General features: G+C 55.6%; 1 protein-coding gene across 5 annotated transcripts in view; it reads right to left on the bottom strand.

The window, feature by feature from the left end:
• WDR4 (WDR4 tRNA N7-guanosine methyltransferase non-catalytic subunit) overlaps positions 1-23,796 on the bottom strand; it is a 55,762-nt gene that overhangs the window by 18,098 nt on the left and 13,868 nt on the right. The window contains exons 4-12 of one of the 5 annotated variants that reach the window (XR_744816.2): positions 22,155-22,311; positions 21,155-21,267; positions 18,949-19,009; positions 14,307-14,405; positions 12,246-12,310; positions 11,279-11,462; positions 10,284-10,353; positions 9,638-9,901; positions 8,343-8,422 (exon numbers count right to left, since the gene is read on the bottom strand). Coding sequence is in view for 2 of the 5 variants with exons in the window: in XM_003927573.4 (XP_003927622.1) it covers positions 8,232-8,422; positions 10,284-10,353; positions 11,279-11,462; positions 12,246-12,310; positions 14,307-14,405; positions 18,949-19,009; positions 21,155-21,267; positions 22,155-22,311 (940 nt within the window). In the remaining 3 variants the exon portion in view is untranslated. Of the gene's footprint in view, positions 1-188; positions 8,423-9,637; positions 9,902-10,283; positions 10,354-11,278; positions 11,463-12,245; positions 12,311-14,306; positions 14,406-18,948; positions 19,010-21,154; positions 21,268-22,154; positions 22,312-23,796 lie in introns of those variants that run through there. The other 4 variants (XR_012514809.1, XR_744815.3, XM_003927573.4 and 1 more) reach the window with 4 other exon arrangements.

Here is a 23,796-nt window from a genome sequence, read left to right as displayed (position 1 = left end):
AAAAATACAAAAATTAGCTGGGCATGGTGGTGTGCGCCTGTAATCCCAGCTACTCGGGAGGCTGAGGCAGGAGACTTGACTGAACTGAGCCAGGACTGCACCATTGCACTCCAGCCTGTGCGACAGGAAGGAAGCGAGGAAGGGAGGAGCGAGGGAGGCGGGAGGGAGGGAAGGAAGGAGGGAGGGAGGGAGGGAGGGAGGGAGGGAGGGAAGCAAGGGGGACACACAGTGGCGCTACAGCATGACTGGCAGCAGACTTCTCAGGGGAAACCTTATGGGCCAGGAGAGAGAGGCATGATGTATTGGAAGTGCTGAAGAAGAAAAAAATTTTACCCTAGAATACACAACTGGTGAAAATACCCTTAAATACTTTCCCAGACAAACAAAAGCTAAGGGATTTCAGTCTTTTAAACGCTGTATAGTAGCCCATAAAATGAACGTACCATATTCAACACATGTTTAACACATTATTAAATGCCTAGGGGCATTATTAAATAATGAAGCATGCCTATAAAAACTAGAAAATAGCCTCAAAGGGATGAATCCAGAAGGAGGTAGAGAAAGACACAGTGGTAGAAGTTTATTTAAAAGACAGTAACAAAGAACTTTCCAAACCTAGAGAAAGGTATCAATATTCGGGTTATAGAACACTCCTCACCGGGCTTGTCCTACAAGAAACGTTTGAGAAAGTTTCTAAGAAAAGGACATTAATGAGAAACGAGAAATTTTCTGAAGGTATGAAACTCACTGGTAATAGTAAGTACACAGAAAAACACAAAATATTGTAACACTGTAATTATGGTGTATAAACTACTTTTAAGTAGAAAGACTAAAAGATGAACCAATAAAAAATAGTAACTACAACTTTTCAAGGTGCAGACAGTACAATAAGCTATAGACAGAAACAACAACGGGTTGAAAAGCAGAGGCATGAAATTAACAGGCAGAGTTTTTGTTAGTGCTCTTTCTGCTTGTTTGTTCACGCAATCAATGTGAAGTTGTCATCAGTTTAAGATAACGCATCACAAAATAGTATGTGCAAGCCTCATGTTAAAAAAAATTTAAAACAGGCAATAAATATACAAATAATAAAAAGCAAGAAATTAAATCATAACACCAGAGAAAATCACCTTCACTAAAAGGAAGACGGGAAGGAAGGAAAGAAGGAAGACCCCAAAACAACCAGAAAACAAATAACAAAACCACAGGAGGAAGTTCTTACCAGTAATAACACTGAAGGTAAATTGACTCAAATCTCCAGAAAAGACAGAGCGTGGCTGAAAAGATTAAAAAAAAAAAAAAGAAAGAAAACAAAAACAAAAAAAACACACATAAACACATAAAGACATACATAAACAATGAAACATGCCTACGAGACCTAGAAAATAGCCTTGAAGGGGCAAATCTAAGAGTTATTGGCCTTAAAGAGGAGGTAGAGAAAGAGAACTGAAAAGAAATAAATGGAAAAAGATATTCTATGAATATGGAAACCAAAAGAGCAGGAGCAGCTACAGTTCGATAAAACAGAATAGATTTCTTTTTTTTTTTTTTGAGACGGAGTTTTCGCTCTTGTTACCCAGGCTGGAGTGCACTGGCGCGATCTCGGCTCACCGCAACCTCCGCCTCCTGGGTTCAGGCAATTCTCCTGCCTCAGCCTCCTGAGTAGCTGGGATTACAGGCACGCACCACCATGCCCAGCTTTTTTTTTTTTTTTTTTTGTATTTTTAGTAGAGACGGGGTTTCACCATGTTGACCAAGATGGTCTCGATCTCTTGACCTTGTGATCCACCCGCCTCGGCCTCCCAAAGTGCTGGGATTACAGGCTTGAGCCACCGCGCCCGGTCGCAGAATAGATTTCAAGACAAAAACTAAACGAGAGGCAAAGAATGCCATTATATAAATGATAAAGGGGTCAGCTCAGCAAGAGGATATAACAATTGTAAATACATATGCACCCAACACTGGCACACCCAGATACACAACGCAAATGTAATTAGAGCTAAAGAGAGAGATAGACCCCAATGCAACAGCAACTGGAGCGTTCAACACCCCACTTTCAGTATTGAACGGTATTGACAGAAAATCAATAAAAATAATCGGATATAATCTCCGCTATAGACCAGACGGACCTACCAGTATTTACTGAACATTTCATCGACAGCTGCGACGCAAACATTCTTCTCAGCACGTGGATTGTTCTCAAGGAGACATCATATATTAGGTCACAAAACAGGTCTTAAACATTCAAGAAACTGAAATAGTATGAAGCATTGTCTCTGGCCACAATGAAATAAAACTAGAAATCAGGACCAAGAGGAATTTTGAATACTATACAAACTCATGGAGATTCTGGCTTGAACCAGGAGGTGGAGGTTGTAGTGAGCCAAGATCGTGCCATTGCACTCTAGCCTGGGTGACAGAGCAAGACTCCATCTCAAAAAAAAAAAAAACAAAACCAAAAATTAAAAAACAAAAACAAACAAAAAAGTATGCTCCTCGGTGACCAGTGCATCAATGACGAAATTCAGAAGAAAACCTAAAATTTTCTTGAAACAAGTGATAATAGAAACACAATATATCAAAACTGTAACATACAGCAAAGCAGTACTAAGCAGGAAGTTTATAGCTATAGAGCCTACACTAGAAAAAAAAAAGAGGCTGGGTGTGGTGGCTCATGTCTGTAATCCCAGCACTTTGGGAGGCTGAGGCACATGGATCACGAGGTCAGGAGTTTGAGACCAGCGCAGCCAACATAGTGAAGCCTGGTCCCTATTAAACGTACAAAAAATTGGCTAGGCATGTGGCCAGCACCTATAATCCCAGCTACTTGGGAGGCTGAGGCAGGAGAATCACTTCAACCCAGGAGGCAGGGGTGTCAGTGAGCCGAGATTACGTCATTGCATTCCAGCCCGGCGGATAGTGTGAGACTCTATCTTAAAAGAAAAAAACTTTAATTAAACAATGTAACAATGCACTTTAAAGAAATAGAAAGGCAATAGCAAACCCAACCCAAAATTAGGAGAAGAAAAGAAATAAAAGTCAGAGAAGAAACAAATGAAGTGAAATGAAGAAAATACAAAAGATTAATAAAATAAAAGGTTTTTCTGAAAGGTAAAATTGACAAACTTTAGGCAGACTACCTAGTTAGGATTACAGGCATGCGCCATGACACCCAGGTCATTTTTGTATTCTTTGTAGAGACAGGGTTTCACCATGTTGGTCAGGCTGGTCTTGAAATCTTGACCTTGTGATCCACCCGCCTCGGCCCCCCAAAGTGCTGGGATTACAGGTATGAGCCACCACACCCAGCTAAAAGATAGAAACATTTAACATGAAGAAAAACAGTTAACAGAGGGTTCCACTAACATGTAAACGGACTTCCGAGCGCAGGGCGCCGACGCCTAGGAGAACCCCCCCGCCAGGACCGAGACAACAGACTACACGGGTTGGGTTGGATCTCGGTGAGAACCTCAGAACCCCACCTCGGCTTTGACGAAGCTCTGACCCGAGTGGGGCTACGTGCCGGGTGGTGGAGTCCGCGGACGTGCAGCAGGCCATGGCCAGGAAGCAGGAAACCCGGGGCGGCAGCGCCAGCGAGGCTCACCCAGAAGCTCTTGCTGGGGCAGGAGGGAGACAGACTCCCTGGGAGCTGGACAGAGGCCAGGAAACTCGGCAGGAATCCTTCCCACCGGTGGACCTGGTGTCGATAAGCTGCCGGAGGCTGTCACTGAGAGCCTGTCCTCACCCTCCACGAGGTTGGCAGGCGCACACCACGGAAGCCAGCAAAGACGGGCACGCTGGAACCGGGAGGGCAGGCCCCTCCCTCCCGTGCAGTCCCTCCAGCGACATAGCCAAGCACTGTGCCGACTTGCAAAGGAGGGTCCAGGGAGGACCTAGCTCCAGGATCGCACGGCAGGACGAGGCAGGGTGCACGGGGCACGGAGAGGCAAGACGGGGACAGCCGGGGCCGCACACAGCTGCATGTGCAAAGCGATCACCCCACACTGTGAAGCACGAAACAGGCCTTGACAGATCTGAACAGAGTGAAGGCAGCCAAGCGTGTTCCGAGACCACAATGGAATCAAAACCAGAAACAGCAAGACCTGGAGGAAACCCTAGACGTGCAGGAATGAGCCTGAGCCTCCGAACCACCGCGGGCCGAGGGAGTCGCAAGGGAAGTCGGAGAGGAGAACACGGCGTGTCAGCACACACGGGCTGCAGGGAACCCAGGAAGCTCTCCTTCCTGGAGGTGCCCCACGAGGCCTGTGCCCTGCCACGGTGACCTCCAGGTAGGCTGCCTGAGTGTCCTCGTGACCTTGAGGATCGCCCCCAGGGTGAGTGATCTAAGACTGGGTGAGCCAACGTTTTGGGAGGTGGCCTCAGAGAACAAGATCAAGGTGAGCTCTGGATCCTGGGTGGGCAGCTTCACTGGCTCCCTGTGCCAGTCCGCAGGAACTGGAAGTCTGCACCTCTGCAGAACTCCACAGCACACACCGCGGGCGATCCAAGGCACCCACAGCCGCCACAGCCACCAACACCAGGCGCGAATAGGTGCTGTTTTCCACCTTGCAGTATCTTCTAAGTCAAACATATATAACGAAGAGCCAGCGACTCCGCGCCTAAGTACACGCCCAACAGAAATGCTTACAAATGTTCCAGAAGACACATGCTGGCTAGGGATGGAGGCTCGGGCCTGTAATCCCAGTGCTTTGGGAAGCTGAGGCAGGAGGACTGCTTGAGGACACAAGTTCGAGACCAGCCTGGGCAGCAGAGCCAGACTCCATCTCTACAAAACACTACAAAAATTAGCCAGCATGGTGGCACACACCTGCAGTCCCAGCTACTCAGGAGGCAGAGATGGGAGGACTGCTTGAGCCCAGGAGGCTGAGGCTGCAGTGAGCCAAGGTCATACTCCAGCCTGGGTAAGAGAGCAAGACCCTGTCTCTAAAAATAAAAAAACAGAAGACAGGTGCCAGCATGTTCATCACTGCACCATTCCTAACAGCCAAACTGTGGAAACTACCCAAATGCCCATCCACAGCAGAACCAAAGCACTGTGGAATTTTCACACAATGGAGTACTTAGCATAGCACTGAGAACAAAGAATCCACAACACAGGCAACAAGGTGGATGAGCCTCACAAAGAGAGTGGAGCAGAAGCAGCCAGAGCAACAGAAGGGAAACTGAGGTCGGGCCAGCCAGCACGCGTGTGGCAGTACCTAGAAGGGAACATGGGTGTGGGGGCTTCTCAGCAGGTGCTAAGTGTCCTGCTTCTCATGGGCAGTCACACAGTGCACTCAGTTGGTGAAATCCAGTTCCAGCATTTCATGTGCACTTTCCAGTTGTACAGTACACGCACTGTTACCTAAATGAAGAACGAGGGGCTGAGCACAGTGTCTCATGCCTATAATCCCAGCACTCTGGGAGGCCAAGGTGGGAGGATTGCTTGAGCCAGGAGATTGAGGCTGCCGTGAGCCAAGATCACACCACCACTGCACTTCAGCCTGGGTGACAGAGGAAGACCATCTCCAAAAAACAAGAAAGAAGAAGAAAGTGCTTAGAATTCAATACAACAGGTTGGGTGCAGTGGTTGACACCTATAATCACAGCACTTTAGGAGGCCAAGGTGATAGGATCACCTCAAGTCAGGAGTTCGAAACCAGCCTGGCCAACATGGTGAAATGCCATCTGTACTAAAATTACAAAAATTAGCTGGATGTTGTGGCACACGCTGTAATGCCAGCTACTCGGCAGGCAGAGGCAGGAGAATCACTTGAACCTGGGAGGCAGAGGTTGCAGTAAGCCGAGATTACGCCACTGTATTCCAGCCTGGGCAACAGAGCAAGACGCCGTCACACACACACACACACACACACACACACACACACACACACACACAAAATTGAATACAATGACCAAATTTTCTTAATCAATTAAAGAGGCAGAACAAAGCCCAAGGAATGTCCCAAAAGTAAAATACATAGAAACCAAAAATTAATGGAATAGAACAGTTGAAACTGAAGGGGTGAGATCCTCCCAGATGGCAATCAGGGGCGGCCATGACGTCTCAAAGAACAGACCCAGCAGCCAGGGGGTCACAGAGGACAGGAAGACGGTGGGTGAGGGGCAAGGGAGAAAACTCTGAATACGTGCGGAGCTGGGTTCAAGCCAAGGAACTATAAGAGCTATTTCCAGATGACTACGGTGGGTGAACAGGAACCAGTCCATCAATGTCCCAGCAAGAAGGTGGCTGTGCCGTCCCGAGACACAGAAACAGCCATTAGCAGAGGGACCAACTCAGGGCCAAGGCAGGATGCTGAGGAGCTAATGCAGGAAGCCGGCCCCACTGGGAGGAAGCAGAACCCCAGAGGGGCCTCCGCAGTCGTGGAGAGACGTGGTCCTGGGGGGAGGCCATTTGGACTCAGTCCCAACACACCACTCTGCGGCCGGAGCACAAAGCGGACGGAGACGAGGCGCGGACAGACAGGCCTGGCTGCGTCCATCAGTCTACTCACAGACGCTGGGATGTGAATGCCGTGATTTTCATGTCACGAAACATATTTTTAATTTGTTTTCAACCATTTTTAAAATGTAAAAAACCATTGACAGGCCATGTATCAGGCTGTGGGTGGCATTCGGCGCACAGGCCCGTCTGCAAGCCCCTCTCTGAAGTGACGATGTGGCAACACCGACCTGAACTTCTCCCAAAACCAAGACTTTCACAGCAGACTATGAACGAGAGGGCATCCCTGCGCCGGATGCCCCGGAAGCGTGAAGGTCAGGCTGCTCTAGAGGACGTCGCCCAGCATGGCCCCTCCATTCTGAAACCCCTGATGCTCAGCAGAGAGGAGGGGGCCTCAGCTCTGCAGACAGCACTGTTTCCAGATCAATATTAAAAGGAAAACAAGGCACTTATGAAAAATTGGAAGCATTCCAGCTTTTGAAACACAAAAGGATTCTAAGTCCCCAGCGATACCCCACGTGAAAGTCATTACCGGCACGCACAGCTGTTGTTTTTTGTTTTTTTTTTTTGAGACGGAGTTTCACTCTTGTTACCCAGGCTGGAGTGCAATGGCGCGATCTCGGCTCACTGCAACCTCCGCCTCCCGGGTTCAGGCAATTCTCCTGCCTCAGCCTCCTGAGTAGATGGGATTACAGGCACGCACCACCATGCCCAGCTAATTTTTTGTATTTTTAGTAGAGACGGAGTTTCACCATGTTGACCAGGATGGTCTCAATCTCTTGACCTTGTGATCCGCCCGCCTCGGCCTCCCAAAGTGCTGGGATTACAGGCTTGAGCCACCGCACCCAGCCCGGCACAGCTGTTCTTGAGTGGAGACTTCAGCACTGGAGCAGGCAGGAGCCGGCCTGAATGAATGACCTGATGCTCCCAGAAGCATCTTCCCAGACCACACAGTGCGCGCACCCAGACGCTTTGCTGGCTGTATTCTGCTGCTGCTGCTAAACATTTCTAGGAAGTTGTGAAGGTTCATCCCTGCTGATTGGTGACCGAAATTCAGCAGTTTCCCTGTGGCTCTGCAGCATGTGCCAAGGTCAAGTCAAATCCTAACAATGTCCTCAGTCACCTCCCTGTAAAACCGGGTGCCAGCCGGGCCCCTGTCCTCACAATTCCTGAAAGAAGTTCACCCACCTGTGCCAGCGCTGCCTGACAGAGCTCCCTGCAACTCCAAAACGCATTTCTGCACTTCCCACGAGAGCGCTACTCTCCAGAGGCAGCTCCTGAGCACAGGGGGTCTGGCTGGGGCTGGGGCGGGCTGAACGTTCGTGCTGTTTCAACAGCCTGCATGGCGAGCAGCTACTGTGGGGCAGCACATCACCTGGACGCTGAGATGGCGTGAAAATGTCCACTGTGCCAGAAACACCAGCCCGCAGACGTTCCTAGAGGAAGATGCGCCAGATATGAACGGCGGTAGAACGGCAGAACCACGCACAGCTGCCGCCACCACAGGCGTGCACGCTGCCTCCGACCTGAAAACAAAGCGCCTCAAGAGCTTCCCCTCCATGGGTCTGGCTTCCCCTCAACCAGAAACGGGGCACAGGCACGGAGCAAGCGCCTCTGCCTGGTGACACAGCACGTTCTTTCTGGAGCCCAGGGGACCGTCCCATCCTCTGAGCTGATCGCAACTGATGTCACCTTTTTCTTCTTGAAGGGAGACACCAGGATGCAGGGGAACAAGCGAAAATGCTTTTTGTGACTCGAGGTGAGAGGCTCAGCAGCTCCAGGCCGTCTCCCCTGGCCTCATCTTCTTGGCCTGCCCGTTGGGCCCAGGCGGGGGACTCCGGTGCCGTTTCTTCTCCAGCTGCTGCTGCAGCCTCTCCTCCTTCTTTCTCAGGTAGGAGGTCATGTTGTCGAAGGTGGCCTTGTAGAGACTGCTGAAGCTGGCGTCCACGCCGGCAGAGCCTGTGATGGGGGAACAGGGGCAGGTGCTGGGTGGGGCCCCTGCAGCAGGGGCCTTGTGACACCCAGAGTCCGCGGTGGACTGTGGAGGGCGCCTTCTGGGATGGCTCCCCACAGTACCCACCTCCTGGGACCCACACCCTGGTTGGGCCTGAGGACTGCCTCCTAACAGAATGGGGCAAAGACGAAGGAGTGTAACGGAAACCAGGGCACCAAGGCTGGGCCTCCACCCCGCCAGCACTCTCTGCTCACGTGTCAGGAGAAAGTCACTGCTGCGCCATGACACCACGAGCCACGCTGTGGAGCGGCCCACATGGCAGGGGACCAGGAGCAGTGGCCTCTGGCCCCGTCCTACTGATAACCCGAACTGAGCAGTGTCGGGCCCCGCAGGGTGAAGCTGAGGCGGCTGCCTGGAGGGACACAGTTCAGGGATTCGCACTCCTGGCCCACAGCAACAGTGAGACGCTAAGAGTGGGGGCCTGCTGGCATCGAGTGTGGGAGAGCATGTTCCACAGTCACAGGGAATGGGCACGGATTCCATCTATTTATCTAAGTGCCAAGGCTTGGGGGGCAACGGCTGACCATGGGCACACGGAGACAGCCTCAGCCCAGCCAGGAAACCACAGGCCCAGCCAGGGTGTCACCCGCGCACCAGGGACTGCCTCCAGCGATCTGCTGCTGTGCGACACTCTGCAGCAGCCTCCCCTGTCCCTCTCCCCACAAGGCCCCCAGTCCGCACCAGCAACAGGCTGCTCTATCTACAAACAGCTCAGGAGAGCGAGGCCAGCCTGTGGCCTGAGCCTGATGTGCAAGGTGACGCTCAGCAGGTCCATGCTGGCCATGGCCGGGAGCACGGGGCCATGAGCACTACCACTTGCAGTCCCTGACACAGCCGGGGAGCGGCCCACTCTGGAGGTGTTCCTAAAGCAGATCCCAACCGCACTGGGGCCCAGCCCTGCCCGTGTCAACCCTCAACGTCCTCAGCAAAGCAGGAAGGAGAGGAGCCTCAGAGGCAGAGCCAGCGCCGCCCCTTGGGAAACGGCAGAAGGCAGTCAGGCCGCCGTCAGCAGAAACTCCTCTGACCTGAGTTTGAATCCCTCCAGAGCTCCAAGGAACCTCAGTGCTGCCTGGAGGGGGCTCTGGCTTTGTGAGGCTTCCTCAGAGGAGCAACTTCTAAACATGAATGAGGCACGTGGATTCGGTGCTGGGCTAACCCACCCTGCAGACACCATCGCCTCCGAGGCTGCCCGGTGTTGGCACAATGGCGCCCCCAGAGGCAGAGTGGAAATGCCCCTCCAGCGTCCTTCCTCAGCCGGCTGCTCTCCTTCCTGTGGCCACAACCAACACATTGCTGTCGGATTCCCTGCCCTGAGCCGACTGTTCTCGTCAGGACAGTGACCATCCTACCGGTTCAGCTTCCTGAAGAACGCCGGGGCCTCTGGCTAGCCCCCCACGAGACCCCCCAGTGGGGCTCTGCACCTGCTGACACATGCAGAGTGGGATCAATTACCTCGATACCATGGACCAGGCCTGAGGCAGCACAGTGCCTGCTCCCTCTGGGAGCTACCAGGTGCCAGCCCTGCCCTGGGGACCTCCAGTACCCAACTCTGAAGGCAGCTGGAGAGCGGGAGATACTGCTCAGATCCTGAGCCCCCGGTTCCTGCATAGCTCTCAATAGCCTGACTCCCATGGGGGGTCCCTCACTGCTGTGCGCCACCCTCCTCCTGCCCCACCCCACCTTCTGATGAGGGCACACGCTTACCCTTCCCCTCTTTACCCACACACCAGATCCCTCAGGTGCGTGGCTTTCTCTGGGGACTGTGCTGGGCGGCACCCCCAAGGGCAGGCTGTGCCATGCTCTCACCTTCCATCATGGCCCAGTTCCCATGAAGAACACCGGAGACTTTCTTTAACACGGCGCTCTCAAGAACAGACTGCAGGCAACAAATAGAAAATCTTCATTAGAAAGAGGCAGGCCTGAAAACCCAGCACCAGGACGCAACACGCGCTGGCCAGAGAGGCCTGCAGGGGGAGGTCCCCTCCTGGTGCCTGGTGGCCCCCGTCTGCCTTCCATGGAGACCTAGGGAGGCAGCACCCCCAGCTTGCCCATGACACCAGGGCGAGCTCTTCACACGCAGCTCATCAACCTCAGGGGCTCCGCAGGTGCGACAGGCACCCACTGGGGACACCGTGTGACCTGCCACTTCTTAGGCAAAAAGAACCGGATGGCTTAAAAGTGCTTCCAAAGTGCTTGATGAACTTCGGTGAATCGGCACCACTCCCCTCAACGCCACCGCGACCTCGCGAGACGCAGGGCAGGCAGGGGCACCACTCCCACGTTACCAGGAGCGACGTGAAGGTACATGGCTCACCCCGTCCCCCAGCAGGGAAACAGCTCAGCCCAAGGTTCTGTGTCCTGAGGGGCAGTGGGTGGAGGAAGGGAGCTGGGCTCCCCCTACCCCACCTCCAGAGCAGCAGCTCAGCCCACTGCCCTCGCCCCTTCCTCTGCCGGGGGATCCACGTGCTCCCAGGTGCTCCACCGGTGCCCCAGGCTCGAGGCTGTGCTAACCCAGCTCACAAGTGTTAGTCCCACACACCCCAGCCACATGCTCCCCCCAAAAAAAGAACTGCTGCAGACATCACCACGAGGGACAAGCGGCCATGCTGGCCAGGCACCCGGCTCCCTTCACCCACAGTGGAAGCCCCACCCACTGCCCCTCAGGACACAGACCCTGGGCCCCAGAAGTGGCTGAGTTGAAAGAGGCTCATGCGTGGACCCAAAAACCACAGCTGCCAGCCCCCAGCCACAGGCTTATGGGACAGCAGGGCCTGGGCCATGAGGGAGGTGCCAAGTCTTACCTGCCACTGGCCGCCCACAGGTCTGCAGAGCACCAGCGGGGCCTCCCGGCAGTCCTGAAGCACCCACAGTCCCTGGGTCTCCTCGAAAGCCACATCCCACACTTGGTGCTGGAATGCCAGCTGCTGCCTATACTCCAGCTGCTGTCTGCCGGCGTCCAGCCGGAAGATGTAGACCGCAGGAGCGCTTGCCACGAAGAGAGAGAGCACGATGACTGGGACCGCAGGCCCACGGCACCCCTCCGCAGCCAGCACCCCGGACAGTGCAGCCCTCACCGGAGCCACCTCAGGAGAGCCTGCCCCGAAAGCCCCAGCTGCACCTCTGCCGAGTGCTGGAGCCGGGGACGCCGCAGGGGGTACACACTTGGTTTAAGTCCTAAGCTCTGGGGTGGCTCGTGGCACAGCAATAGACAACCAGCACGGGACAGGCGGGCAGGGCAGGAGGGCGCAGGCCCTGGGCTCAGGCGCCGCTCTCCTCTCACACCAGAACGAGCTAAGAGACCTCCCCAGATTGTCATAAGGACAAAATGAAAAGTACCAAAAGCACCAAAAATACCACCTTTCCTGACACAGAAGCCGCTTGGGAAGCAGCCGCGGAACTGCACTCCACCCCGAAACGCGCCTCGTCAGCACTGCCAAGCCCAGGGGGTCCCACCCGACCAGCCCCAAGCAGGGAGTGAGGCCAGTGAGGCGAGCGATGCCACCGTGGCCGAGCCTGGGGAGAGTCCCTCCTCTCAGAATGCCAAGCAGAGGCCGCTGGTGCCCCTCACACCAGGGGAGTTCGACAGGTTGAAGGGCGCTGGCTGAGAGGAGCCCCCACCCCACGCAGTGACGTTCTCAGAGGGAGCTGCGGGGCCGCCACCACCGCCCAGGACCTCTTCATTGAGGACGAGGGCCAGTGGCCAACCCGCTAACTCTCCCCCTGCAGGTCTGCAGAACCAGAGGCCATGGACGTGCCACCGCAGCTTACCCGTCACACAGGAGCGCCACGCAGTTCTCCTGGCACCAGAACGCAATCCTGGACGCGGCCAGCCTCTGAAAGGAGAAGCAGCCCGTTAACTTCACGCCACCTGCAGGGGCTGACGCTGGGCACGCGGATCCAACAAGAGCAAAACTGAAGGACGCCCAGAGCCCCCGCATATCCAGGAAGGAAAGAGGAAATAGTACAAGAACATTCTGGAATCAGTGGGGAAACGAGGGTAGCTGATTCCCTATTTCTCAGTGAGCGGACATGCCCAGGCAGATGACGAAAGCCCCCCAGTGGCTCTGGTGCTCCCTGAAGGGCCTGCAGAGAGTTTAAGTCTTCAGCTCCGGGGTAGCAATAGATTAACCAGCATGGTGCAGGCGGGCAGGGCAGGACGTGGCCTTCGAGGAGACCCAGGGGCTGTGGGTGCTCCAGGACTGCCGGGAAGCCCCCTGGTGCTCTGCAGGCCTGGGAGCAGCCAGTGGCAGGTGAGACTCGACAGCCTCCAAAGCCAACAAAATGGGTCAGACACTGAGGAGAGGAGGGAGACAGCCGCTACGCGCCACTGTCCTGTGAGCCCCGCACTTCCTGGCAGAGGGCATGTTACCAATGAAGAGGCTGGGCAGGCACAGTGGCTCATGCCTGTGTTCCCAGCACTTTGGAAGGCCAAGGCTGGTGGATCACCTTAGGTTTGGAGTTTGAGACCAGCCTGACAAACAGAGCAAAACCCCGTCTTTACAAAAAAACACAAAAATCAGCTGAGCGTGGTGGCATATGCCTGTAATCCCAGCTACACAGGAGCCTGAGGCAGAAGAATGACATGTGCCTGGGAGGCAGAGGTAGCAGTGAGTCAAGATAGCACCACTGCACTCCAGGCAAAGGTGAGACTCTGTCTCAAAAAAGAAATTTTTTTTTTTTTTTTTTTTTTTTTGAGATGGAGTTTCGCTCTTGTTACCCAGGCTGGAGTGCAATGGCGCGATCTCGGCTCACCACAACCTCTGCCTCCTGGGTTCAGGCAATTCTCCTGCCTCAGCCTCCTGAGTAGCTGGGATTACAGGCATATGCCACCACGCTCGGCTAATGTTTTGTATTTTTAGTAGAGACGGGGTTTCACCATGCTGACCAGGTTGGTCTCGATCTCTTGACCTTGTGATCCACCCGCCTCGGCCTCCCAAAGTGCTGGGATTACAGGCGTGAGCCACTGTGCCCGGCCAAAATTTTTTTTCAACGAAGGAGGCCAGCCACAGTGGCTTACCCCTGTAATCCCAGTACTTTGGGAGGCCGAGGCAGGCAGATCACCTGAGGTCAGGAGTTTGAAACCATCCTGGTCAACATGGTGAAACGCTGTCTCTACTAAAAATACAAAATTAGCTGGGTGTAGTGGCAAGCGCCTGTAGTCCCAGCTACTCAGAAGGCTGACTGAGGCAGGAGAATCGCTTGAACCTGGAAGGTGGAGGTTGTGGTGAGTCGAGATCACGCCACTACACTCCAGCCTGGACAACAAGAGTGAAACTCCTTCTCAAAAGAAAAAAAAAAAAATGAAGGAAACTTCCAGGAACCCGAGTCACGTGACCATGGAGGAAAAGGCCTTGTTCTGTCTCACACAGCCGCCTGGTAGCGGGCAGAGGCCACACCACACAAGTTCTCTAAGAAATGAAACAGACCCATCGGGAAACTTAACCAAGGATGGGGCATTCAGGGTGTCATGAGATGGCTCCAAGCAGGCCGGACAACGCTGGAGTGGGCCCAGCCCCGCCCCTGCCCCACTTGGCCGGCAGACCCACAGAGGTGCGTGCTCCTGCACCTGCATTCCTTCCACTTCAGAGCAGGATTAGAGGCCTTCCTGTACATCCACTGTCTGCAGGCAACAGTGAGACAGATTATTTCCCACTGACATGACTAGACACCTTCAGAATTTGAAATACAAGATTTCCCTCCCACAGGAAGAAGTCTGGCATTGAGGGCAAATGTTTCCAACGGCAAAGTGACTTTTCCACTCAAGCCAAGCGGCTGCAGGTGCCTACACACACCTACACACAGTCAACAGGAGTGAACAGAAGCGGCTACCTGGGGGGCCTGGGGGTCCGCCGGCTCCTGCAGACTGGCCAGGCGACAGCAGTGCAGCTGGCGGCCGCTCCTGTACTCCCAGAGCCTCAGGGTGCCGTCCTGCACACACCAAACACACAGGTTAGCACATGGTCTGGGGCTGCTGTTGGGTGAGGTGACAGAGAGGACAGCGGGGTGTGGTCGGGGGATCCACTCAGTGGCAGCCAAGCTGCCCGCCCTCGGTTATTAAAGGCTCTTTGCTCTGACTGCGTAAAGAGCTCATGCAAATCATCAAGAAAACAGTGGGGACAGGAAAGTAACGGATTCCCTGTTTCTCCAGTGCCGACATGCCCAGGCAGATGACAAAGGCAATGAGGCAGATCCCAGCAAAACGAGCCAAGGACACAGGAGGCCAGGCTGTCACCTGCCAGGAGGCCAGACCACACCTGCTGTGCCCGGGCCAGGCAAAGACACTTCAACCATCATGCATTCTCCCCAGGAGACACGTGTGAGCTCATGAGCGCGTGGCCGTGCCCACTTCACTAAGAATGAGAGAAGGACATGGTCATCGGCAACTGTCCCATGACAACCGGCTCAAGCCTTCAGGAAGGCGACACACGAACCAAGAGCCTCCATGCCCTAAAATCATCATAAATGGAAAAAAGGGATTTTTTTTTCTTGGTTTTATCTGTTGTTATTTTTTATTGAGACGGGGTCTATGCCACGCTGCCCACTGCAGCACAGTGGCTATTCACGGGCTTAATCCTGGCTCACTATAGCCTCTGACTCCCAAGCCCAGGCAATCCTCCTGCCTCAGCCTCCCAGTAGCTGAGCCACCACACCTGGCTTAAAAAAAATGCATTACAGCCGGGCGCGGTGGCTCAAGCCTGTAATCCCAGCACTTTGGGAGGCCGAGACAGGTGGATCACGAGGTCGAGAGATCGAGACCATCCTGGTCAACATGGTGAAACCCCGTCTCTACTAAAAATACAAAAAACTAGCTGGGCGTGGTGACGCGTGCCTGTAATCCCAGCTACTTAGGAGGCTGAGGCAGGAGAATTGCCTGAGCCCAGGAGGCGGAGGTTGCGGTGAGCCGAGATCGCACCATTGCACTCCAGCCTGGGTAACAAGAGCGAAACTCCGTCTCAAAAAAAAAAAAAAAAAAAAAAGCATTACAGCACTAATTAATGGAAAAAAATAAATCAATACTCACTAAATCTAATGAGAGTGTCTGTACACTATTTGTGAGATTTTATTTTTTATTTTTTGCAATGGAGTCTCGCTCTGTTGCCCAGGCTGGAGTGCAATGGCACAGTCTCAGCTCACTGAAACCTCCGTCTCCTGAGTTCAAGCGATTCTCCTGCCTCAGCCTCCCGAGTAGTTGGGATTACAGGCATGAGCCAACATGCCCAGCCAATTTTTGTATTTTTAGTAGAGACAAGGTTTAACCATGTTGGCCAGGCTGTTCTCGCACTGCTGACCTCAAGCAATCCACCCTTCGCCTCCCAAAGTGCTGGGATTACAGGCGTGAGCCACTGCGCCTGGCCTTTGTGAGTATTTTTAAGTGACTGAAGGAAAAAGATGAAAAGTAAATACCCCAAACAGCTAACAGCAGACGTGTATCTTCTGAGTGCCGGGGTAAGAGTGGATGTATGAATGCATGCACACACACGCATGCACACATGCAAACTCACACATGCACACACATACTCTCATACACACGCGCACGCATGCACACTCACATGCCTACACATACCTGCACACATGCACATGCACATGCACACACACATGCACGCGCACACACAGACACCTTGCCACAAATTTGGCAGATAAACATGGAGACCTGCACACACATCTACAGGCATTTCCACTCGCCCCAAACCGCTCTACAATGACAAGAAAAAGATGTTGACTAACCATGAACCCACTAGTCAGGAAGAGAAGGGAAGGCAGCCATCAAAGGCGAGGAAGCCTGGGGGCTAGAGGCCGGGAGCAAAGGCATCGGCCACAGAGAAGCCCCAGAGGTGCCAGGGCCTGCCAGACCAGGCCGGACCAGGCAGCCTGAAGGCCAGGGTGGTGAGGGGAGCTGTCAAATGTCTTACCAAAGAGAAATGAGACCTCCCCAATGTATGCTGAGCCCAAACTCCAGGCCAGCGCAAGGCTCCGGGGAAACGGAAGTGAGAGGCCCCGGTCTCGGGAACGCCAAATACGCCCCGAGAAGAGAGCCGTCCAGCGCTTCACACTCACCTCCAGAGCCCCGGGGACAGACCCCAGCAAGAGTGAAGGCCAGGACAAGAGACCGACTGACCCACACATACCACGGGGCCCGCAGGCGAGGCGCTGCTGCCCACGCTCAGGGCCGCTGGGAAGCCTCTCCGGCCCGCCCTGGGCACACACCCAGCCTCTGAGGCCGCTGCTGCGGATTCCCATCACACACAGGCAGACAGGATCGCCGGACACGTGGGGAAAACCTCAGCGAGAAAGGCGGACAGCACACACCCGGGGAAGGAATCAAACACGAGGCCAGGAGCAAACGAAGAAAGCAAAGCCCACACTCATCTCAGTGAGGTAAGAGATCCGCACTATCCGAGAATGCGAGGCTGTGACGAACAGGCCGGGGACAAGAAAGACCCGAAGATTCAAAATCATCCTGATAAAACTCAAGTCTCCACAGAGGCTGGAAGGTACAGCCGAGGCAATCTCCACGACTCAGACTCCTCCTCAAGGAACAGGAGAGACAGGCGTCAGGGAACGGTGGCCGGGCACGCTGGCTCTCGCCTAGAATCCCAGCAGCGAGGTGGGTGGATCGCTCGGAACAGGAAAAACTTGTAAGAAAATGCCCCAGGTCGGAGGCGCTGAAGTCACCAGCTGTGCAGCCAGTTCCTCTCCGGAACCCACCGAGTCACCTCAGCGGCTTCCACATCGCACACTGGGGCGGAAGAGGCCCTCCAAGAAGGAGAGTCCGGCTGTCACGCCACGGACCCACGGCAGAGTCCGGCTGTCACAGCACAGACCCGGGCAGAGTTCGGCTGTCACGCCACAGACCCACGGCAGAGTCCGGCTGCCACAGCACAGACCCGGGCAGAGTCCGGCTGTCACGCCACGGACTCACGGCACAGTCCGGCTGTCACAGCACGGACCCGGGCAGACTCGGGCTGTCACGCCACGGATCCGCGGCAGAGTCTGGCTGTCACGCCACGGACCTGGGCAGAGTCCGGCTGTCACACCATGGACCTGGGCAGAGTCCGGCTGTCACGCCACGGACCCACGGCAGAGTCCGGCTGTCACGCCACGGACCTGGGCAGAGTCCGGCTGTCACCCACGGACCCGGGCAGAGTCCAGCTGTCACCCACGGACCCACAGCAGATGGCTGCAGGTTTCCACCGGAAGGGCATCGGGAAACCACACAGGAGGAGCCAGCTGGAGAGCACAGAGGGCCTCCCAAGCTCCAAGGGAAACCGTTTCAACCAGGATTTCTACGCCAAACCAACAATCAGGCCTCAAGGAGATTAACGAATGATATTTCCAGAAAGGCAAAGTCACAAAACACTAACACTCCTCGCACCGTCTAGTGGCTACCAGATAACGCGTTCCACTCCAACAAAGTTGCAACCGTGAGCGACAGACGGAGCCTGGGAAGTCTTCTCTGCCCGTGGAAGATTTTCTTCATGATGATGAAAAAGACTGGACAATGCACCACAAAACGCTGACAAAGCCTGACCCTGACCTCTGGAGACTCCGGCCAGACCGTTCTGTTCTCAGACCACGTGGCTGTGCATTCATCTGAAGACCACGAACAGGAGGCTTTGAATGAAGCCAAATCAGAGAATGAACACAGGGGCAGCCAGAAGGTCCATCGGCCATCCTGCCACGCCACACAAGGCCACCGTCACAGACAACACAGGGAAGGGCAGCAGAGAGGAAGGTGGAGGCGTGTGGGCGACAATTCCTAGGCCCACAAGACAGACCCTGTGAGGAATTCAAAGCCTTCACTTTGGCAAAATCACTCACAGCACTTCTACCATATTCCTCAGAGGAAACACGTCTCTCGTCACTAAACTGTAAGGCTTCCAGGACCCAGTGCTGGGACACACAAGCTGTACTCAGCAAGCAAAAATCCTCCACAGTACCCAGGTGCGGGGGCTCAAGCAGCTGGTCCCAGCTACTCAGGAGGCCAAGGAGGGAGGTCGCTTGGGCCCAGGAGTTTGAAACCAGCCTGAAAAATGTAACAAGACCCCATCTTAAAAAAAAAAAAAAAAAAAAAAGACAAAAAAAACGCAGCCAGTAATGGGATGGACTCAGATCCCCTCGAGGAGTCAGAGCGGCCCCCATCTCCTGCGTCTCCCTGAGATCCTGATCCCTGATCCTGTCATAGAAGGCGCAGCCACCTTCAGAAGGGAGCTGTCCACACAGCCCTTCTAGATTATCGCCTGTGCGAACACACAGGCACCTACACACACCCCACACACAGTCCTGAATGAGCTGCCAGCGGGGAGCAAGCTGTGGGCAGCTCCAAGATTCGGAAACAAGCACCATCTAGTGGACAGCCACGGCCAGCAAGCGGCCAGCAATCCAGAGGGGCCAGTTCCAGGGGGTACCCACCCCACCCTCCCTGCAGGCTGCAGAATCCAGAGGTGAGTGATGCGGGGCTATGAATACTTACCCCAGAGGAGGACAGCAGCAGCCTGGGCTGAGTGGGCACCACGGAGATGCGACTCACAAACCTGTGAGAGCGAGAGAGAAGCAGTCAGCTAGCCCAGTGCCTGCGGGCATGGGAAGGCCACCTGTTCATCTAAGACGCCTCCGCCCAAACCCCCGATGCAATAAAACCAGCCATCATGGGAAGTATCTGTTAATCCTAATCCGGTTAGGGCTGACCAGGTGAAGGCCCCTGGACACAGTGAGGGAGGCGAGGGGGTCATTCCTGGGTCCCCAACAGCACAGCAACCTCTAACTCAGGCCGCTCCTTAGCCATGCCTGCCAGAGACCCAACTGCGTCTGTGCCCCTCTGCAGTGGCTCTGCTCAGCTGTACCCCCACAGGCCCCCAGCACCCACCCTTGCCTGAGGCACCTGCACTGTGACGAAAGGGGCCCTGGCAGAGCCTCAAAGACACAGCACATGGGTAGGAGGGTGCAGGGGAAGGAGGGCAGCCAAGCCCACGGACAGAGTCCAATCAGGGCCCTCATGACCCCTCAGTGACAACTCTGAGTGACCTGGCCAGAGAGCTGGCTCTACTGAGCCGGCCCAGACCTCCTGAGAGGGTGTGGCCTGCAACAGTACAGGACTCAAAGTCACAGGCACGCTCCCATCAGAACAGCCATGAAGAGTGACCCAGGCAGCCCAGCTCTCCTGGAAAGCCATCCTGGCTCGAGCACCTGCAAGGGTGACAAGGCCTGTTTTTCTTCCCACTGTAACAGCGACCTCAAGCAATCCCTCATGCCCGGGGTCCCCAGGGACTCCTGGAATGGGGTGGCCCGTGAGGCTCCCTTCATGTCTGCCAGTCACGGCCTCCGCTCCCTTGGGCTAGCCATTGCCTGGCCTGGGCCTCGTCCCGCAGCCACCGCCCTGCACAGCACCACAGCACCCAGGGCTGGCTTCTCATCACAGGCCCTCCAAAAGGGAAAGACAGCAGCCCACGGCCCAGGGCAGACAGGGCCCAGGAGGGCCTGTGCAGAGGGTCCGAGCAGTCTCACAGTTCTCAGCAGGAAAGGACAGAAACCAGTCTCCATGGGTTTGAAAGAAAATCTCAAAAAATAACTTGTTCAATCACTGCAGTGTCTACTGAGTGCCTACTTGTGCCAGGCACTGTGCTGGGGGCTGCAGACAGCAGCGGGCACAACCGGCCCACAGAACCACTCGAATGCGGTGGAGGTGGCCACGAACCCTGCAATGTCAGCAGAGGGTGCGGAATAGCGCCGACCAGCAGAAATGTAGCTCCAGCCACACACAGGGGCCACAGGGATTTGGTTTCTACTTGCCAGCCACCATGTTGAAAAGTAAAAGAGCAGGTGAAGTTGATTTTAATACTATGTTTTTATTCAATATTATCCAAGTGATGAGGCATTTCCCAGAGGGGTGGGAAGTGTGCTCTGTCAGCAGAAACCTCCGTCACATGCCTGGCGAGACAGGGGAGCTACAGAGACCCCAGCAGGAGATGGTGGAGGGGAGGGGCCGGGGCGCTGCAGGCCAGAGAGCTCCAGACCCGCAACACCAGGAAACTAAATGCAGGCCAGAGTAAGCCAGCCCAAGACACACACAGTGACTGGCCTTCTTCACTGGGAAACGCATGCATTCAAAACCAGCAACACACAGGAAACCTCAGCACTGAATTCCCTCCCTCCAGTTTCTTCCACTGCCTCAAATAATGTATTTTAAAACACTTCAGGCAATTACACAAAGCACTTTTCCTTTGTGTAAATTCTCATCGGCCTTCTGTGTGAGGGAGAAGCAGGCATTCAGAAACACCTCCGCACAGGTGCTGGCAGAGCTGGCTGCCACGAAGAGAGGCCACCTGGGCGCAGAGGCAGCTTCATTCCTGGACAGCTGGAATCACTAAGCACGCCCTCGCCCCCAACACACCCGTGGTGCAGAGGGCTCCACGCTGAGACAGGACCCTCCCGGAAACACGCCCTCTCGTTTGCTCAGGACCAATGGGGAGGCACCTGCCGACTGCGCTAACAGCGCAGCGTGAACCCCACGCTTACGACGCTTCCGCAGGCAGCACCCACGACACCTGCAGTGACCATGCACAGGGGCTGCTGTCACCAGGTAGGGCCTCGCTGGCTACAGCGGCACCTGCTGAGCCATAAGCTGATGCTGTTTCCAAGCGGAGCTTCTTTCTGCTGCTGGGGCAGGAAGGGGCACTCACTCTGTGTGTCCCAAGCAGAAGGACTCGATGCTGTGGGGTGCGGCGGCCCAGCTGACTCGGATCTTCTCATCCCGGTCGGCGGTGAGGATGAAGCGGTCATCAGGACTCACAGCCTGCATCACCAGGGGCCAGAAAAGAAAGAGCTGCTCGCCTGGGCCTTCCCCGAATCAAGTCCCTCATGGAAGCAGGGAGCCTGCAGCCCAGCTGCCAAGAGGCTGCGGCCTTCGAGCCACCCACCAGGGTGGCTCCCCCGTCCTCCCGCCCCTCCGTCTAATCACTGGCCCTTCTCCTCCCTCCCTAGGCGGTCCGTGGCCGCCTCCAGCCCACACTCCTCAGCACTAGAGCAGGCTTCCAGGGCGCGGCCATGCCACAGCTACCCATCTGTCTCCCGCGTCTCAGCACATCCAGGCCCCACACTCCCATTTCCATCCACCCCAGGCCTGCTGCACCCTCCTGCCCAACACCAGGGTTGCTTCCTCGCCTTCCTGTCCCATGCGTCCCCACACCCAGCTGTCGCCAAGTCCCAGTGAGGTGCCCCTGACACCCCGCACCTGCCGTTGTTCCTGACTGTCCCTGCTGTGTCCCATCCCAACTCTACCACCTGGGCTGTGGGCCTGGGCCCTCTGGGGCTCCAGGAGTCTGTGACACGGGACAGGCAGGGTGGGGTGACAGGGGCTGCTGGGAGCAGTGCCGAGGTGATGCTCCTAAAGCACCTGGCACAGCCCTGGGCCAAGGAGGTGGAGCCAGAGGCTCATGGCTGTACCTGCTTCTCCCACACCTTCACTTCCGACCTGGGGTCACCCCGCTGACTCACCTGCCTTCATTCTCCCTGCTGTCTGTTTCACCTTCCTAAATCCTGTTCCCAGCACTCTCCTGCTCCCAAATCTGCAGAGGGCTGTCCCTGCTACAGGAGAGCCCCATTCTCCCCGCCAGATGCTGGGGCACAGGCCGGGCAGACATTGGTTCAGCTGTGCCCCACATTATCGCATCCCCCACGTACCACATCTAACAGCATGGACAGGTGCCCCAGCTCTAGCTGGCCACATCCGTGAGGCTCCAGCACGGAAAAGGAGTACACGTCTCCAGACTTGTCGGCCACCAAGACCTTCTCCTCGGAGGCCGTGAAGGTCAGGGCCGTACACCTCCTTGCCACCGTCCTAGAAGGCCAGAGAGACGCCCCCATTAGCTTTCAGGAGCAGCGCAGGGTCCCCGACAGCCCAGCAGGCCGCGTGGGCGGTGGCAGGCACAGGCGCCTGGCCATATGCTGTTTGCAGCTGCTGAAGATGGGCCCAAAAACATTCAGCAATGCTGACAACTGGAACACAGCCAACGTCTTCAACACATTTACTTCTACCACTTTTTCCTTTAAGAAAATTGCTCCTGATGGTGGGATCTAGGTGGTGGATAAATGGGTGGCAAAATTCTCAACTTTCCTGTGTTTGAAAACTGTCAGCAAGAAACGGGGGAACGGTTCCTTGACCCCAGTCTTCATCGTGCACTGAGGGAGACACCAGCCCTCTCCAGAGACACCGCCACCGTCAGGGACAAGGGCAGGCACCAGCCTCCAGGGCACCCCAGACTTGCCGCTCCCCTGATGCACACTAACTGCTGAAGCTCCGACCAGGGTCTCAGACAGACAGCCATGCCCCGTGCCCTGCAGAAGGAAGGACCCAGCCCAGGGCAGCCGTGAGGCAGCACCTGAGCCTCCTCGGGAGGAAGCACCGCTCTCCAGCACGTGAGAGAGGCCTGCGCTCCCCAGTGCACATCCAGATCAGTACATGCACGAATCCAACCTTGACCCAGACTCAGGGATGCGCCACTTACGGCGCAGCATGTCTGCGCGCTGGTTCAGTGAGAAACAAAGTCCCAGTTCCCTCCCTCTCTTTAACCAGGGCGCATGGCCACTGCTTCCTGGGGCAATCATTCTCCACACCGTGTCTACTCGAGTCTCCTTCGGTATGCATGTACATCCTCTCCACAAGGCAGCGACCCATGTCCTGTTTTACATAGACAGGGTTGTAACACAGCTTCCCACACACGCAGTTAGCCACATGGCCTCACCGCAGAACGGCGGCCAGCCCAGCTTCCCCACCTCCAGGGCTGTGGCAGCGCCCACCGCCCAAAACACGACCAACACCAGGCAGGCAAGCACGGGGCGCCCGGCCCACTGCGGCCAGAAATGGAGACGGAAGCTTCAGGAACGCTGTCCCCAACAAGGCCCCTGTGTTTCTCTCAGGGACAGAAGGACAGAAGGACAGAAGAAGGCCGCCACGGCCTTTGGGCCACGGTGCAGACCCGAAGCCGCGCCCAGCCTCCACCCGCCGCCGAGCAGCGGAGCTGCAGCAGGGAGGTCGAAGGGAGGCGCAGCGGGTGAACAGGAGAAAACAGGGACTAAGAAACATAACTGCACTCTGGGGCAGGATGAATCAGAATTCTCAGGGTGTGCTGCAACTCAAATGCCCCGCACTGCACCAGCCACACAGCCCCCGATGTCTGATGGGCTCGTTAAGCAGCTGCCACAAACATGACCATGGTGGCACAGAGGGGCAGCCCAAGAGGACCCTATGGGGAGGGGGATGGCTTTAGATTCAGGGTGCTCATCCCCCCACAGGCTGGATGGCATGTGGCAGGGATGGCTCCCG

The sequence above is a fragment of the Saimiri boliviensis genome, chromosome 18 (assembly GCF_048565385.1).
Source record: "Saimiri boliviensis isolate mSaiBol1 chromosome 18, mSaiBol1.pri, whole genome shotgun sequence".
Taxonomy (NCBI): Eukaryota; Metazoa; Chordata; class Mammalia; order Primates; family Cebidae; genus Saimiri; species Saimiri boliviensis.
This window is presented reverse-complemented; position numbering and strand designations above follow the sequence as displayed.